At 42.6% G+C, this 18,906-nt stretch overlaps 1 protein-coding gene across 4 annotated transcripts; it reads left to right on the top strand.

Moving 5' to 3' along the window:
• Positions 1-1,968: 1,968 nt before the first annotated feature.
• suox (sulfite oxidase) lies at positions 1,969-18,635 on the top strand. 4 transcript variants are annotated; one of them, XM_046342165.1, is made up of 5 exons: positions 1,969-2,126; positions 11,405-11,481; positions 14,213-14,408; positions 14,679-14,951; positions 16,655-18,635. In XM_046342165.1, exons 2-5 carry the CDS (start codon positions 11,423-11,425, stop codon positions 17,888-17,890), a joined length of 1,764 nt encoding a protein of 587 aa, XP_046198121.1. In that variant the 5' UTR covers positions 1,969-2,126; positions 11,405-11,422; the 3' UTR covers positions 17,891-18,635. The 4 variants fall into 4 exon arrangements, with proteins under 4 accessions (XP_046198121.1, XP_046198120.1, XP_046198122.1 ...); XM_046342164.1 differs by lacking the exon at positions 1,969-2,126 and adding an exon at positions 8,673-8,695; XM_046342166.1 differs by lacking the exon at positions 1,969-2,126 and adding an exon at positions 9,628-9,849.
• The last annotated feature ends 271 nt before the right edge of the window (positions 18,636-18,906 follow it).

Below are 18,906 nucleotides of genomic sequence, written 5' to 3'. Positions count from 1 at the left end.
CCGTAGTCTGGCTTTTTTATGGTGATTTTGGAGCAGTGGCTTCTTCCTTGCTGAGCGGCCTTTCAGGTTATGTCGATATAGGACTCATTTTACTGTGGATTTAGATACTTTTGTACCTGTTTTCTCCAGCATCTTCACAAGGTCCTTTTGCTGTTGTTCTGGGATTGATTTGCACTTTTCACACCAAAGTGCGTTCATCTCTAGGAGACAGAACTAGTCTCCTTCCTAAGCAGTATTTAAAAAAAAATATATATATATACTTTACCTTTATTTTACTAGGCAAGTCAGTTAAGTATGACGGCTGCAATGTCCCATGGTGTTTATACTTGCGTACTATTGTTTGTACAGATGAACATGGTACCTTCAGGAGTTTGTAAATTGCTCCCAAAGATGAACCAGACTTGTGGAGGTCTTTTTTTCCTGAGGTCTTGGCTGATATCTTTTGATTTTCCCATGATGTCAAGCAAAGAGGCACTGAGTTTGAAGGTAGGCCTTGAAATACATCCACAGGTACACCTTCAATTGACTCAAATTGTGTCAATTAACCTATCAGAAGCTTCTAAAGCCATGACATCTTTTTCTGGATTTTTCCAAGCTGTTTAATGGCACAGTCAATTTAGTGTATGTAAACTTCTGACCCACTGGAATTGTGATACAGTGAATTATAAGTGAAATAATCTGTCTTTAAACAATTGTTGGAAAAATGAGTTGTGTCATGTACAAAGTAGATGTCCTAACCGAGTTGCCAAAACTATAGGTTGTTAACAAGAAATTTGTGGAGTGGTTGAAAAACGAGTTTTAATGACTCCAACCTAAGTGTATGTAAACTTCTGACTCCAAATGTATGTATCTATATTAGTGCTACTTAAGCCATAGCCATGTAAATGTGACAGTTTCTTAGATTTTTGTATGAAAGTTTGGATTAAACTTTGCCATTAGTTGTATGTCCTTCCTTTGGGGAGCCATTTCTTAAGTGTCGTCATAATAGCATGTAAATGTAGGGGGTTTGTTCTACCACAAGGTAACGCTGTTGGATAATTACATCGGTTCAAAATGGCAGATTGTTGTTGTTTTTTAGTCTTCAGTCTTGATACTGAAGCACACATTATTACAGTGTATTTCATGTTATTCATATCTGAGAGTTGAGCGGTAAATGAAAATATATAAATTATACTCCATAATTTGCCTGATAGGTGTAGACGGAACCTCAGAGTCCCATGAGCAGATGTAGTGCTTGTCTGACTACAGTATAGTACTATTTTCTTCGCAACATAGTAGAAAGTTGGAAGTTAATTTCCAAAATCGGAGAGACACCACAGTCTCCGTTTTAATATGCTGCAATATTAAAGAATATCAGATCGGTGGATATGCAGATTTTCTAGAAGTGAAAGAAGTCTATTGAAAAATACGATATTAATCTGTTAACGCTCAATTGTAGTAGCAGTTAATACATTAATAAATAGTGGTATTATTTACATAAACCCTATGATCTTATGCTATCTCCTCATTGTGGAATTTTCTGTTAAATTTAAATCAAACACCCTGTGTTATCCTGGGTGCCAATTTTCGGTGAGCTGGATCATTTTTGCTCCGTTCACCTAAAAGACATTTGTCTAAATACAGATCTTCGTTTAGAAATTTTTCCCCACTATTTGTTGTTCATACAGTGAGGATTTACCATCTTCAGATAATGTAAAACAAAGTGGTATCTGATCAAATGTGGATGTTGGATATTTAAACTGATCAGCAGCATCAGGAATTGGAATAACAAAATAGGTTTACTCACGGCTTGCTTTATGTTTTACCATTTGATTTGGGGATGTAGACAATTTCTGAAGTAGCTAGTTAACCCTATTTGGCCAATTTCGCCCAGCGATTATTCCACAATGAGCGAGTTCGTTTAACATTGCCAGTTGCCCTGGATGGGCGGATGTTGCATATTTTAGACCATTCTATTGGTCGTTAAACAACATCTCAACCGACCCGGTACACCGGGGCATGCAAGACGAACTCGCCCACTGACAATCAAACTACGTACCCAACCGGCTAGTGGAGGAGAGCTCGATCCTCGAGGATTTGTCAGCAGTGCATCAGGAATAAAAAAAATAGACAATATTGAACTTTAGGTGAGTAACAGTTAATGTCACTTTCTTTTAAAGATGCTAATTTATCGATTATATTCAATAATTGGAATGCAAGAACACTAGCCACACCTAGAAATACTATTGAGTGGCTTGTTTATGACATGGTCCTGACATGGCTAGCTGGCAAATCCACATGCTAGCTAATGCTAACGTAATGTGGCTAGTTTGCGGCTGGTAGCAGCTATGATTACAAGCCATGACATTTGATCAGGTCTTTGCCATCCATCCGATTTTCAGATTATGCAGGCACTACAAAGGTAACGTTAGGTAATTAATTAAATTAAATCATGAGTATGTCTTAATCAATTGAACCATTGATGCCATTCGAAATAAGGGTATGTGGAATCAGTGCTGTAGCAAATATGGTTTTGATTAAGAAAAAACACATATCTAGCGAACGGTGCACCAAAAATCGAACCCGGGTCGCTGGTGTGAAAGTAAACGCATAACGTCAATAGTGACGTCACTTGGTATGAATTAGAACACTGCTGACGCAACGGGAAGGCACGTTCCGGTGCTTCGTATGCTTGCTTAGCCCCCCTTACAAGTCCGGGTCGTGCGTTCCGATGGCCTCACAGCAGTCATCCCACTTTTAACACGAACGGCAAGGCATCGAACCCGGGTCGCTGGCATGAAAGCCAGACACCCGAGTTGCGTCAATACTCAGTAGGGTTAACTCTCTGTTGGAATCGTACCGTGGCTCATATAGCAGGATCACTATAATACAATTGCAGTGTCCAGGATTTGTTACTCTGTGTTTATATTGTATGTATGTATCAAGCCAGGATGCTGTGTTTAAAGTATATTTGACTTGTTTAAAATATATTTGACTTTTGATTAAAAACCTACTAAAAGGGTGTTTACCACATGAGTGCCTCAATTTGCATGAAAATAAGTAAATGCACTCTTTCAGTGTCAAGGACATTTTGTTCTAGGCAGGAAGCGCCGGATTGCTGTGTTTAACGTGTTATCACAATCGGTCTTATGTAGATTTATGATGGGCAATAAACCACTTGAAACAGTTGATTAATCACCGACTTTTCACTCTTCTGATAGTGTAGTCAGGTGATTCTCATGAAACCTGTTTTAACCCTGGCAGTAGTTGAATTACACTGAACTAAAATATAAACGCAATATGCAACAATTTCAAAGAGTTTTATGAGTTTAAAATGTGTTTATTTTTTATGTAACCTTTTTAACTTGCCAAATCAGAACAAATTCTTATTTACAATGACGGCCTACCGTTCATATAAGGAAATAAGTCAACTGAAATAAATACATTTTAGGCCCTAATCTATGGATTTCATGTGACTGGGAATACAGATATGCATGTGTTGGTCACAGATACCTTTTAAAAAAGGTAGGGGTGTGGATCAGAAAACCAGTCAGTATCTGGTGTGACCACCATTTGCCTCATGCAGCGTGGCATGTCTCCTTCACATCGAGTTGATCAGGTTGTTTATTGTGACCTGTGGAATGTTGTCCCACTCCTCTTCAATGGCTGTGCGAAGTTGCTGGATATTGGCGGAAACTGGAACATGCTATCGTACACGTCAATCCAGAGCATCCCAAACATGCTCAACGGGTGACATGTCTGGTGGGTATATAGGCCATGAAAGAAGTGGGACATTTTTAATCTTCTAGGAATACTGTAGAGATCGTTACGACATAGGGCCTTGCGTTATCATGCTGAAACATGAGGCGATGGTGGCGAATGAATGCCATGACAATTGCCCTCAGGATCTCGTCACGTTATCTCTGCGTTCAAATTGCCATCGAAAAATGCAATTGGGTTTGTTGGCTGTAGCTTATGCCTGCCCATACCATAACTCCACTGACACCATGGGGAACTCTGTTCACAACGTTGACATCAGAAAACCACTTGCTCACACAATGTTATACAAGCTGTCTGCCATCTGCCTGGTACAGTTGAAACTGGGATTCATCCGTGAAGAGCACACTTCTCCACTGTGCTAATGAACACCGAAGGTGAGCATTTGCCCACTGAAGTCGGTTTCAATGCCGAACTGCAGTCAGGACAAGACCCTCTTGAGGGCAACAAGGATGCATTAGCTTCCCTGAGATGGTTTCAGACCATTTTTGCAAAAACTCTTAGGTTGTGCAAACCCACAGTTCCATCATCCGACTGGGTGGCTGGTCTCAGACGATCCTGCAGGTAAAGAAGACTGATGTGGAGATCCTGGGCTGGTGTAGTTACACGTGGTCTGCGGTTGTGAGGCCGGTTGGACGTACTGCCAAATTATCTAAAACGACATTGGTGGCAGCTTATGGTAGAGAAATGAACATTCAATTCTCTGGCAACAGCTCTGGTGGACATTCCTGCAGTCAGCATGCCAATCCCTCAAAATGTGAGACATCGGTGGCATTTTGTGTGGCAAAATTTCACATTTTAGGGTGGCCTTTTATTTTCCCCAGCACGTTTGATTGTGCTGTTTAATCAGCTTCTTGATATGCCACACCTGTCAGGTGGATGGTTTATCTTGGCAAAGGTCAAATGTTCACTAACGGGTATAAACAAATTTGTGCACACAATTTAAGAGAAATAAGCTTTTTGTGCATATGGAACATTTCTGGGATCTTTTATTTCAGTTCAGGGAACATGGGACCAACAGTTTACAGTTTACATGTTGCATTTATATTTATTCAGTGTAGAAAACCATGATGCATCTTCAACTATCATTCTGAAGGCTAAGATGCCTAGTGTCTGATTTAAAATACATTTTCACTCTTCATTTTTTTAACATTTTAACCCCAAATTCTCATTACCCAAAATGCATCCAGATGAAATCGTCAGGTCATTTTTATATACCTGCGTTGGTGGTTGTGGAAGTTTAAAAAATCCATAATATCTGATCAAGTGCCAGTTTCGTAAGGGTCACCCACTGCTCTGACTGGTGTTAGGCGGTACTGTCAGAAACTGATATGAGATGATACTTATATAAGTAAATGATGCAGGTAGCTGCTAAAGTCATAAACAGGAATTTAAACAAAACTTAAATAAGTGTTGATACAACATGTATAGCTTATTAATACTACAAGGGCCCAGAGTTTTCCCCAGTTAGCCTACTTCTTCTTTCCCTACTGAATCTACTTTTGTAACAGTTCTGAATGGGCTGAGAAAAGACCTGACTCTGACAAGCTAGCCCTCCCCTTGGTTCACGCCCCTTGGCTAGTTTGGCTTGGTAGCCCTTGATTGGTCGATGGAGGAGGCGTTGAAGGATATTGAAAGACCTATTGGTTGCTGGAGCAGAACTGGTATAGGGTGAAGTTGCCCCTAGATGCTGATCTGGCGTCAGTTTTGCATTTCCCCCACTATTGGTTAAGGTTAGTATCGAGGAAGGGAAGCTTATCCTAGATCTGTATCTAGGGCAGGGATGGATAACTTCAGCCCTCGGGGGCCGGAGTGGTGTCAGACTTTTTCTCCATCCCTTAGCACACACAGCTGATTAAACGAATTACTCTCTGAACTGAAGTTGATTATTGGAGTCGGGTGTGTTAGTTGGGGCTGGGGCAAAAGTACAACACCAATCAGGCTCCCGATCTAGGGGAAACTTTACTCCGGAGCAGCAGGAACATGTTGGCAGTGAAACGGAGAGCAGTTAATATCGAGTTATAGTGAGTCATGCTAAGTTAACTGCCCCTTAAATTGTTAAGGCTAACCTTTCTATTTGAAAACATACATTCTCAACACAGAGTCATTTAGGACACAGAGTTCCATATACATTGAACTGAAACTGAATAGTTTTGCCCTATTCCTGCCATGTGAGATTTTCCCCTCTGTAGATATAACTAGGGACTATACTGTACACACAATAAAGTGAACAGGTTACTTCATGGGGAATGACATGTCTACTTTGAACAATTATTTTGAACTTTGGTGCATGCCCTGGTTGTATTGTTGGGTGCATGCCCGACTCATGCTGGGGTCACCCAGGCACTGTGAAATCTGATAGCACCGACTCTCTTTTTAGGTCACACACACACTCTGGGCTCTATTTTAACAAACCTAGGCCTAACGCAATGGTAAATCTTAGTGCTTGCGGTAGCGTTATAGGTTTGGGGATGTGGCAGAAATATTTCAGCTATTTTCACAATCGGAATTATGGGTGCGGTAGTGCGAAAGGACTGAGTTTTGATTCATATATTAGTTGTAGGTGTGTGTAGGCTTGACCCCCTCACTGGCCAATCACAACGTGCTCCAGGGCTAAATATGTGGTTGCTTCAAGTTGTGTATTTACAGTCTTTTATGTATTGCATTGTCATCAACTCCAATAAGAATGTTAGTCCGTTACAGCATAGTTTGTTAAATAGCCTAGAGAAACTAAATGTATGTAGGCCTATGTCATCTTTCCTAAATATGTTGAACATGTTTGCGGTCTACATTGTAGGAAGCCTAATTACGTGGCTTTAATAAATGGGTTTGGTTGTTTAGCAACAAAACCGAAGTGTGTGTGTGTGCGCAACTATGGGGCAAAGTAGATGGGGTTGGCTTAGAATGTAAATTATATTTAGTCTCCAATGTTTATTGAAAACAAATACATTTACACAATGATCACTTGTTGTCTCTTAAATACATTGTTACAGTTGTAGGTTAGCTAGGTTTTGAATTTTAGCATTAGCATTGCCATGAAATTGGTCAAAACACCTCAAAACAAGACATGCTATCAAGAACAAGATGAAACTAGCTGAAATGAACCACATACGATTCCCCACATGGCAGTTTCCTGTCAATGTTGGTAGCCATCTGGCCATCCAGAATCACAACAGCTCTGACTTCTGCCCCATTGAAGCGTGTGCATTGTTTTCGTGACATTTTAAGCTAGCCCATATATATGGATATATACTGAACAAAAATATAAACGCATCATGTAAAGTGTTGGTCCTAAGTTTCATGAGCTGAAATAAAAGATCCCAGAAATGTTTCACGCGCATGAAAAGCTTATTTCTCTCATTGTGTGCCCATATTTGTTTACATCCCAGTTAGAGAATTTCTTCTTTGCCATGATAATCCATCCACCTGACAGGTGTGGCATATCACGATGATCAAACAGCATTATCATTACACAATAAAAGGCCATTCTAAAATGTGCAGTTTCGTCATGCAATGCTACAGATACATAACGTTTGGAGAGTGTGTGCAATTGGCATGCTGACTGCAGGAGTGTCCACCAGAGCTGTTTCCAGAGAATTGAATGTTCATTTCTCTACCATAAGCCACATCCAACGTTGTTTTAGAATTTGGCAGTACGTCCAACCGGCCTCACAACTGCAGACCACGTGTAACCATGCCAGCCCAGGACCTCCACATCCGGCTTCTTCACGTGCGGGATCATTTGAGACCAGCCATCCAAACAGCTGATGAAACTCAATAGTTTTTCTGAATGTAATAAAGCCCTTTTGTGGGGAAAAACTAATTCTGATTGACTGGGCCTAGCTACCCAATGGGTGGGCCTATGCCCTCCCAGGCCCATCCATGGCAGCGCCCCTGCCCAGTCTTGTGAAATCCATAGATTAGGGCCTAATTTATTTATTTCAATTGACTGATTTCCTTACAGTTAATATAACTGTAAAATTGTTGTTTTTAATATTTTTGTTCAGTATATATTGTTAAACATAGCATTCACACTGATATAGGGGCTAGACTCAATGTAAATTGCATTATGTCTGCCATGTACATGTCAAATGTTGTCAATAAGCAAGATTACATTCACTATTGATAAGGTTTAGAAGAGTGAATAATTCTAATCAAAACTAAACAACTTGTTTTAAATAGGCTATGTCAAAATACAGTTAGAGGCACCATAATTGCTCCCCGTGGTAATATAATATTAAAGGAAAAAATCAACCCAAAACCACTATTCCTATAGTTTCCAATGTTAAATAACACTAATCAAAACTTTACTGGCCCGGACATGGCGTAGCCTAGTTAAAATGCATAAGGGTCATGCAGGGCCAATAGGTTGACGTGCTTTCTATGTTCAGCTGTATTAGACAAAAGTTGGTTATTATGGTATGTATTAAAAAGCTGTGTAATATAATCTAGCAGTGTAAGTCATTACTTTATTACTCTCATTTTGAGAAGATTTTTTAAACATTTAACATCAGGATGCTGCCCCTTTAAGACAACAGCCTTTAAAAAGAGATATTGATCCGGCTACAGTAGATTAATGCTATGTGTCTTTTTGTAGTTTTCTTTGTGCAGACTATCAGCAGTAGCTAGCATATTACTAGGATGTTCACAATTGAACGTTTTACTTGTAAATCAATTTCTCTAAATTCAGCAAGTGTATTGATGAGAGCTTATTTTTACTGTCGACAGGCTCATGTGTGCTGTGTGAACGCATCAATTTAGCTATGTACTTCTCGAGAAGTTGTAACTCGCCAGGAGCGTTGTTGAATGAACGTCCAATCATGTTGCTTAAATGCAAATAGCATGACTTTTTTTCGTGAATTCTTTTTTTCTTCTGTTTTTCCCCCATAGTTGCGCACACGTCGGTTTGGTTGCTCAACAACCAACAATGACACAGCAGGTAAATGTTTAACTGGTACGCCAAATTGCACTGAGAAGTTACTGGCTCCTGGGTGGATGAAACCCACAACAGAGGTGTCATCTGCGTATTTAAATAATTTTGGGGCTGGATCAGAGGATTGACAATCGTTCGTGTACAGGATTGGCGAAAGTACGCAACCTTGCGGGGCTCCCATATTCACCGTTTTAGATGTGGAGATGGCGGAGTTAAATTTAACATGTTGGGTACGGTTCACAAGGAAACATTTAATCTAGTTGATCAATACAGAGTTGACACCCATATTCACCAGTTTATCCACCGGTAGGTGGATTGGATGTTATTGAACGTGCTACTGAAGTCAATGAATACCACTTTAACTAGGCTATTTGCCTGTTCTAAGTGTTTGTAAATGTTGTTCAGCATGACCAGTAACACATCATCAACACCCCTGGTTTGGATTTAGTTTTATTTATTTATTTATCCGTTATTTTACCAGGTAAGTTGACTGAGAACACATTGTCATTTGCAGCAACGACCTGGGGAATAGTTACTGGGGACAGGAGGGGGATTAATGAGCCAATTATAAACTGGGGATTATTAGGTGACGGTGATGGTTTAAGGGCCAGATTGGGAATTTAGCCAGGACACTGGGGTTAACACCCCACCCCTAGTTGAGACACCAGAGAGAAGATGTTTTTATTATTATTTTTTCAAAACATTTCATAGGTACAGATTACAGGGCTTAAGTCATTATTTTATTTTGGCCTGTTTTTTTTAGTACTGGGACAATCAGCTGTTTTTTCCATGAATCTGGAATTATCCCGCTTTCCAATGACTCCACTTTCTGCTGCGATGTAAAATCACACATCAAACTTGCAATAGAAACTGTTCAAATAATTTGCAAAGACAAAGTCATTATCAACGGTCATGCAATGTCTCTGTCCGTCAGGGCCGCCCAGTCAGTGGGCTTGAAACAGTCCTGGAGGGCGTCAGTCGCTTCAGGAGTCCAGCTTTTAATCTCCACCTATTTAGCCTTCTCTCGCTGCAGTCGCGGTTTGTAGACTGGGATGAGCCGGACCATATTATGAGCTGAATCTCCGAGATTGGGTAGTGTCTTGGAGGAATACGCACCTGGGATGTTACCATAACAGAGGCCCAGACAGGCTTCATTTCGGGTAGGACATGTAAAATATTCCTGGTATGATGGTAAATGTTCAGATTGACTGCACATGTTAAAGTCTCCCATGATCAGCTTTACTGCGTCAGGTGACTGTTTCAGCCTGGGATACAAGGTCATGGATCACGTCGGCAGTTGTGGGCTATGTAAACAAACAGTCGGGCTTGATTTATTTCCTGTGGCAGGTAGTATAACTGTAGGTTAAGAGCAAGGAGTTCAATATCTTTAGTACAGACCTGGTGCTTCGTTGTGATATGGGCTGAATTACAGTATTTCTCGTTGATGAACTCAAACTCCTCTGCCTTTCCGCTTAGTGGAGTTGATGCTTCGGTCCATTCTAATGATTGTGTAGCCGTCCAGCTCCACTGCAGAGTCGGGTTCCTGTTCCATAAGCCAGGTCTCAGACAAATCAGGCTAGATTGTTGGTACTCGGACAGGTATTGCCTGTAGCTCGTCAGTAGGCTTGGGCGGTATACCGTATACGAGGGTATTTTGAAATAGCCATGGGATGGTTTTCAATACTGTTTAAATGATTCTTTTTTTCAACCAATGTTCATATTTGTAGCTACTTTGTAAGTAAATACCTGTAGTTAACTTGTGCAATACGTTAGGAGACAAAGCAGACCACGTTCTTCATTTCACCTGTCACATTATTTTACATTATGAAACGTATTGTAGTTCCCCAGTTGAGCCAGTCACATGTGTGTTTGTTTGTAAATAGCACAATGTGAGAAAGCGGGAGCAGGTGAGTCCAGCTGTGTATTGAAAGTATTCACATTTTATATTGAAAGTCCATTTTAGTGTAAACTTGCAGCCAAGGGTCGGAGAATAAGCAGGATATCTTGTGTACGATATCCGCGGTTGCGGCTCTCTATATCCACTGATATGGATATATTTGTCGACAGCATGGTTGGTGCATTTCACTTAAAACATTTTTTTTAAACTAACAGCAAAAGTACTGCTGTTTGCCTCATTATTAGCTATCTAATTTCATATCACTAAAAACTTGGTTGATGGAGGTGGATCGCAACTTTAAAACACATTAAATAAACAAGCACGAAAACGACAAGCACAAATGACCGTGTCTCTGCAAGAGCAGTCCCCATACATTATACGTTTTATAAACATTGTGGAAGGATCATACAGATTGCATTCACTCACTGTTTTGCTGCTCCTAAACTTGATCTTTTAATAAAGCTTTGGTGATTTAATATTTATTTAAAGCAGTCTCATGAACCAAATCCTTTGTTGATAGGCTGCTGAAATGAAAAACCAAGCAATCTGTGTTATTGTTAAGACCTGCTTTTGGTTGGACTCAACTTTCGTGCTGCATGCAATTGTCACTTTTGTGCTTGCTTTTATGACATACCTCAAATATTACCACCCCTCCCACCTCAGTACAATTGGGTTGATGTGAGTTGACTGTGTTAAAAAGAATGACATCCATGTTTTGCATGGGTCCATGCTATGGGTATTTTTGAATGAGGTTTTCATGTTAGGGGAACGTGTATATTTGTGCTTCTTGTTTATTAATTGTACTTCTTTCCCCTCAGACTATCAACACCAATGCAATGCTGCTCCTCAGACACTGTCGAGGCCTAACCAGAGTAGGCCTTCTCAAGACTCAAAGGTAGTCATAAAATAAGCTGCATTTGTTACCTTTCAGCTTAAAAGTAATATCAAAGTTATAAAAAAATATATCACTAACTGCATGGCCATTCTGGCAGACCTGGCATCTGCCTTTTTTCCTTATTGCTATAGTCCACTTTAATGACCTGTTTATGTCTTGCCTATTCAAAGGTCTGAGTCGGAACAGCTACTAAAAACATCTTACATGTCTTTAAAAAAACAAACACACCAGCCACCCAGGGCTGTCAGCCATGAAAGTGCAAGGCAGGGCCAGTATGTCCTGACTGACTTTAAAGGAATAATTTTCACTACGGCTAACTGCGTCCCAGATCCCTTGACTTTTTAAATCAAATCAAAATCAAATGTATTTATATAGCCCTTCGTACATCAGCTGATATCTCAAAGTGCTGTACAGAAACCCAGCCTAAAATCCCAAACAGCAAGCAATGCAGGTGTAGAAGCACAGTGTCTAGGAAAAACTCCCTAGAAAGGCCAAAACCTAGGAAGAAACCTAGAGAGGAACCAGGCTATGTGGGGTGGTCAGTCCTCTTCTGGCTGTGCCGGGTGGAGATTATAACAGAACATGGCCAAGATGTTCAAATGTTCATAAATGACCAGCATGGTCAAATAATAATAAGGCAGAACAGTTGAAACTGGAGCAGCAGCACGGCCAGGTGGACTGGGGACAGCAAGGAGTCATCATGTCAGGCAGTCCTGAGGCATGGTCCTAGGGCTCAGGTCCTCCTCCGAGAGAGAGAAAGAGAGAATTAGAGAGAGCACACTTAAATTCACACAGGACGCCAAATAGGACAGGAGAAGTACTCCAGATATAACAAACTGACCCTAGCCCCCCGACACACAAACTACTGCAGCATAAATGCTGGAGGCTGAGACAGGAGGGGTCAGGAGACACTGTGGCCCCATCCTAGGACAACCCCGAACAGGGCCAAACAGGAAGGATATAACCCCACCCACTTTGCCAAAGCACAGCCCCCACACCACTAGAGGGATATCTTCAACCACCAACTTACCATCCTGTGACAAGGCCGAGTATAGCCCACAAAGATCACTGCCACGGCACAACCCAAGGGGGGGGCGCCAACCCAGACAGGTCTTAAATATTTTGTTAAATTACAGCCTTGTTCTAAAATTGATTAAATCATTTTTTCCCCTCCTCAGTCTACACAGAATACCCCATAATGACAAAGAAAAAACAGTCGTTAAGAAATTTTAGCACATTTCTAAAAAAAAAAATTAAAAAAAAATGTAATATAACATTTTCATAAGTATTTCGACCGTTTACTCAGTACTTTTTTGAAGCACCTTTGGCAGTGATTACAGCCTCGTGTCCTCTTGGGTATGACGCTTTAAGCTTGGCACACCTGTATTTAGGGAGTTTCTCCCATTCTTCTCTGCAGATCCTCTCAAGCTCTGTCAGGTTGGATGGGGAGCATCGCTGCACAGGTGTTTTTATGTCTCTCCGGAGATGTTCTATCGGGTTCAAGTTCGGGCTCTGGCTGGGCCACTCAAGGACATTCAGAGACTTGTCCTGAAGCCACTTCTGCTTTGTTTTGGCTGTGTGCTTAGGGTTGTTGTCCTGTTGGAAGGTGTCCTTCTCCCCAGTCTGAAGTCCTGAGCGCTGGGGAGCAGGTTCTCATCAAGGATCTCTCTGTACTTTGCGCCGTTCATCTTTCTCTCGACCCAGTCCCTGCCGCTGAAAAACATCCTCACAGCATAATTCTGCCACCCCCATGCATCACCGTAGGGATGGTGCCACGTTTCCTCCTGACGTAACCCTTGGCATTCAGGCCAAATAGTACAATCTTGGCTTCATCAGACCAGAGAATCTGGTTTCTCAAGGTCTGAGAGTCCTTTAGGTGCCTTTTGGCAAACACCAAACGGGCGGTCATGTGCCTTTTACTGAGGAGTGGCTTCCGTCTGGCCACTCTACCATAAAGGCCTGATTGGTGGAGTGCTACAGAGATGGTTGTCCATCTCCACAGAGGAACTCTGGAGCTCTGTCTGAGTGATCTCTATCTACAAAATGTAGAAAATGTCAAGGAGTCAAAATACTTTCCAAATGTACTGTACATAGTGCACTACTTTTGACCAGGACCCAAAGTAAAAAGTGATCCACGGTAGTGCACTAAATAGGAATGTGGCCCTAGTGTCAGAAGCTGGGTTAATGATTTCCAAGCAGGAGCAGAGATAATCAATTATCTCCTTATCAAACGAGCTCCTGAAATATAGATTTGTCTCCCCCTTTATTTGTTTTAGTTAGTTTTATTGCTTATTGATATGAACTGTGAGCAGTTTGCCTGACCTTTAACATCTTTAAGGAGTGGAGTCTCTTAGGAGAGGCCTCTGTCTGGGTTATCAGGTGAAATCTGGACCATAGAAACTATTTTAACATGTCAGTTAAGTCTAATGGGCCCAAACTTTTTTAGATGAGCCCTCTGGTCCATGAATAGAAAAAGCTTTTGTCAGTTGCATAGTTACGCCTTATCTTACAGCAGGATCTACTCAAGTATATTTGCACTGCCTACCATAACTTGTCCTTTGTATGGACATGGATGTAACTATCTGTAACATGAATGCAATCAGTACATGAGTAAACTGCTCTGTGTGTCTCAAATGACTCCCTATATAGTGCACTGCTTTTGGCCAGAGCCATTTGGGACCCACCACTACTGTTTGTCTGATTGTGACGCTGGTCTGTGTGTCTCCTACAGGGTGCAGTTGTTGCAGGGTGCGGCCCTTCCTGTGGCAGTGTGTGCGGGCAGCCTCTGTGCACGCTGGGGCAGCAGTCATGGGGGGCATAAGTCAGGGCAGTACCAACGCAGCCATGGCCCCAACTGGAGACACGCCCTAGCAGGGCTGCTGGCTGGGACAGGGGCTGTACTGGCCTATGGCCTCCACCACAGCCAGGTGAGAGGGATAGTCTGCGTACTAATAGCTGGTGTGATGGAAGTTGTGGTGCATTTATGCTATTATACTGTTGGAGAAATCTAACCTACAATATGGGCATTTAACAGCATTTATAGTTTTTCAATGCTGTATATTGTTCAGTACAATTCATTTTGTTACCTGTTTTGTAGCATAACTAATGTCAAAAATGACTTTTCGGTATGTTTCTGCTCTTTTTTCCTTTTTTCTTTTCTTCTGTAGCTGATATTTGACTGTTTGTCTTCTCTCCAGACTGAGCAGGCAGCCACCACTATAGTCCAGCCCATAGCCCCAGCCTCCTCTCTACCCATCTACACCCAGGACGAGGTCACCAAACACCGCTCTGTTGAGGAGGGCGTCTGGGTCACCTACAAGGGCAGTGTCTATGACATCACAGAGTTTGTGTCTATGCACCCTGGTGGTGATAAGATCCTGCTAGCAGCAGGTGGCGCTCTGGAGCCCTTCTGGGCACTGTATGCCGTTCACAGCCAAGACCACGTGCTGGAGATCCTGTCTGAGTATAAGGTGGACGAGCTGTGTATGGTCTTGTTATCTGGTCTGCGCAAGTGTGAATAATTCTACTGTTGCTACGACAGCATATCTTCCCACAACCAATTCTTATTATGAAACCTTTGTTACAATTTACTCTCTTTTTTTATCTAAATAACATAACAATAAAATATATACAGTGCCTGCAGAAGGTATTCAGACCCCTTGACTTTTTCCACATTTTGTTACATTACAGCCTTATTCTACAATGGCTTAACAACAACAACAAAAACTCAGCAGTCTACACACAATACCCCATAATGACGAAGCAAAAAGTTTTTTGTAATTTTATTTTTGCAAATGTATTACATATTAAAAACACATACCTAATTTACATAAGTATTCAGGCCCTTTGCTATGAGACTCGAAATTGAGCTCAGGTGCATCCTGTTTCCATTGATCACCCTTGAGATGCTTCTACAACATGGAGTCCACCTGTGGTAAATTCAATTGATTGGACTTAACTTGGAAAGGCACATACCTGTCTATATAATGTCCCACAGTTGACAGTGCATGTCAGAGCAAAAATCAAGCTGTGAGGTTGAAGGGATTGTCCGTAGCGCTCCGAGACAGGATTGTGTCGAGGCACAGATCTGGGGAAGGGTACCAAAACATTTCAGCAGCATTGAAGGTCCCCAAGAATACAGTAGCCTCCATCATTCTTAAATGGAAGAAGTTTGGAACCACCAAGACTCTTTAGAGCTGTCCACGTGGCCAAACTGAACAATCGGGGGAGAAGGACCCTGGTCAGGGAGGTGACCAAGAACCTGATGGTCACTCTGACAGAGCTCCAGAGTTCCTCTTGGAATTTCCCAAAAGGCACCTAAAGACTCAGACCATGGGAAACAAGATTCGCTGGTCTGATGAAACCAAGATTGAACTCTTTGGCCTGAATGCCAAGCGTCACGTCTGGAGGAAACCTGGCAACGTCCCTGCGGTGAAGCATGGTGGTGGTAGCATCATGCTGTGGGGATGTTTTTCTGCGGCAGAGACTGGGAGACTAGTCAGGATTGAGGAAAGATGAACGGAGCAAAGTACAGAGAGATCCTTGATGAAAACCTGCTCCAGAATTCTCAGGACCTCACTGGGGCATAGGTTCACTTTCCAACAGGACAACGACCCTAAGCACACAGCCAAGACAATGGAGGAGTGGCTTCGGGACAAGTCTCAATGTCCTTGAGTGGCCCAGCCAGAGCCCAGACCTGAACTCAATCGAACATCTCTGGAGAGATGTGCAGCAACTCTCCACATCCAACCTGACAGCATCTGTATAGAAGACTGGGAGAAAATCACCAAATACAAATGTGCCAAGCTTGTAGTGTCATACCCAAGAAGACTCTAGGCTGTAATCGCTGCCAAAGGTGCTTCAAGAAAGTACTGAGTAAAGCGTCTGAATACTTATGTGAATGTGATATTTCAGTTTTTTATATTTCATAAATTAGCAAACATTTCTAAAATCCTGTTTTTGCTTAGTCATTGTGGAGTATTGTTTGTAGATTTGATCAATTTCTTCCTCAATTTTAGAATAAGGCTGTAACCTAAAAACATTTGGAAAAAGTCAAAGGGTCTGGATACTTTTTTTGAAGGCACTGTGTATGTATGTATGTATGCATGTATGCATGCATGTATGCATGTATGCATGCATGTATGTATATATATATACGTTTTTTTTTTTTAAGGTGGGTGAGCTGAGTGCAGAGGATCGGCTGAAGCAACAAAGCGTGAAATCCACGGACCCCTACTCTACCGACCCGGAGCGGCACCCTGCCCTGCGCATCAACAGCCTCAAGCCCTTCAATGCCGAGCCCCCACCCGAAATCCTCTCCGACAACTACATCACCCCTTCAGCCATCTTCTTTAAGAGGAACCACCTGCCTGTGCCACAAGTGGACCCGAAATCCTACCGGTTGCAGGTGGAGGGTGTGCCTGGTGGAGCATCTCTGAGCCTCTCTCTGGAGGAGCTGAAGACACTCTTCCCCAAACACACAGTCACGGCCACGCTGCAGTGTGCTGGCAACCGCCGCTCGGAGATGAATAAAGTCAAGCAGGTGAAGGGGCTCAATTGGGGCATCGCTGCGATAAGTAATGCTACGTGGAGCGGTGCCAGGCTGAAGGATGTGCTGCTGGCAGCTGGCTTCAGGTCAGAGGTGGCCCAGCAGACATCCCACGTTCAATTTGAAGGCCTTGACAGTGACGTGACCGGCACCACCTATGGAGCATCTATCCCGCTCAACAAGGCGGTAAGTGAAGAGGGCGACGTGCTGCTGGCTTACCAGATGAATGGAGAAGACCTACCTGCTGACCACGGCTATCCCGTGCGGGTGGTGGTGCCGGGAACGGTGGGCGCCCGCAATGTCAAGTGGCTGGGAAAGATCATAGTGAGTGAGGAGGAGAGCAGCAGCCACTGGCAGCAGAATGACTACAAGGGCTTCTCCCCTGCCACTGACTGGGACACGGTGGACTTCAAGTCGGCCCCAGCCATCCAGGAGCTGCCCATCCAGTCGGCCATCACCGAGCCAGTGGAGGGAGCTGTGGTGGAACGCAGCGCAGAGGAGGTGACAGTGAAGGGCTACGCTTGGAGCGGGGGCGGCCGGGAGGTGGTGCGTGTCGATGTGTCTCTGGATGGGGGGCGGACCTGGCAAGTGGCGCAGCTACAGAGCAGTGAGAAGGGGCAGGTCCCGGCCCCCTCGCCCCCACCCGGCAGAGCCTGGGCCTGGAAGCTGTGGGAGCTGACAGCCCCACTGCCCCCCGCGGTCCAGGAACTGGAGATTGTGTGCAAGGCGGTGGACAACAGCTACAACATGCAGCCAGACTCAGTGGCACCTATCTGGAACCTGAGGGGAGTTTTGAGTAACGCCTGGCACAGGGTGAAAGTCACAGTCAAGGAGGATGAGGAAAATCAGAAACTGTTGTGATCTAGGGGGTTGTGTTCAAGTCTTAAAGAGTGTAGAGGTAAACAGATGATGTTTTAACCTGCCCCTCTCCAGACAGACAGCGTGTAACACGCTAAAGCTCTGGGGGAACTGAAACTAAAAATCCCTCTGTTGACTTGTTGCGCCGCAAAACAGCTAATTCTGTTCAGTGGAGATGGAAAAAAAAGAAACAAAAAATCGGCATTCATCTGTGTGTAGCTAATGTTGAGCGCTTAAAGAACATTGTGGCCAGTTGGGTTAAAAAGAATCCCAAACGCACCACAAAACAAGATAACAGAAGCAAATCTGTTGGTGTCAACAGTTGCTCAAGGACAATCAAAAACACCTTGCCAGTGCTGTCCTTTTCATATCCTAAAATCTATTCACTAACTTCTTTGGCTTTAATGACAAGCTTGCTTCTGTTTCATGATTTTTATAAGGGTGTCATTTGCTGGATCCAGAGAATATTCTAATTCTTTGAGTTGCATTGTCTTAACCCATATTGATTATAGCAATTGATAAATGATCTATCGTATAACTAATTATTCATTGTGTAAGATCAAAATCACTTTGATCTTGTAAGTTTCAGCTAGTGTTATCTGCTGCATTAAGCAAGGTGCCATATTGTTTTGATTTTCACAAAAGTTCTCAGTTATATTTTTGAGAGATTGTTTTGCACACAATGTTGCATTGAAATGAATCAGCGATACTGCTTTTGTCAATTGTGATAAAACATATTTTCTCCACCTATCTGGTTACATGCTACATGATTGATTAGGAGCTTTAAATGAATATGTAATAAATATCACTTAAAAAAACGTATTTAGAAATAACACATTAATGTTGAATATTAAACTTACACTACATGACCAATAGTATGTGGACACCTGCTCGTCAAACATCTCATTCCAAAACAGTGGGCATTAATATGGAGTTGGTCCCCCCCTTTGCTATAACAGCCTCCACTCTTCTGGGAAGGCTTTCCACTAGATGTTGGAACATTACTGCAGGGATTTGCT

Source organism: Oncorhynchus gorbuscha, linkage group LG03 (assembly GCF_021184085.1).
Source record: "Oncorhynchus gorbuscha isolate QuinsamMale2020 ecotype Even-year linkage group LG03, OgorEven_v1.0, whole genome shotgun sequence".
In the NCBI taxonomy this organism is placed as follows: domain Eukaryota; kingdom Metazoa; phylum Chordata; class Actinopteri; order Salmoniformes; family Salmonidae; genus Oncorhynchus; species Oncorhynchus gorbuscha.
Note: the sequence above shows the minus strand (reverse complement) of the source record. Positions and strands in the feature narration are given on the sequence as shown.

Excerpts from the sequence above, each read along its gene's own strand:
- suox (XM_046342164.1), top strand. Across the intron at positions 14,409-14,678 it reads ATGGCCTCCACCACAGCCAG|ACTGAGCAGGCAGCCACCAC; the intron begins GTGAGAGGGATA and ends TCTTCTCTCCAG. Across the intron at positions 14,952-16,654 it reads AGATCCTGTCTGAGTATAAG|GTGGGTGAGCTGAGTGCAGA; the intron begins GTGGACGAGCTG and ends TTTTTTTTTAAG.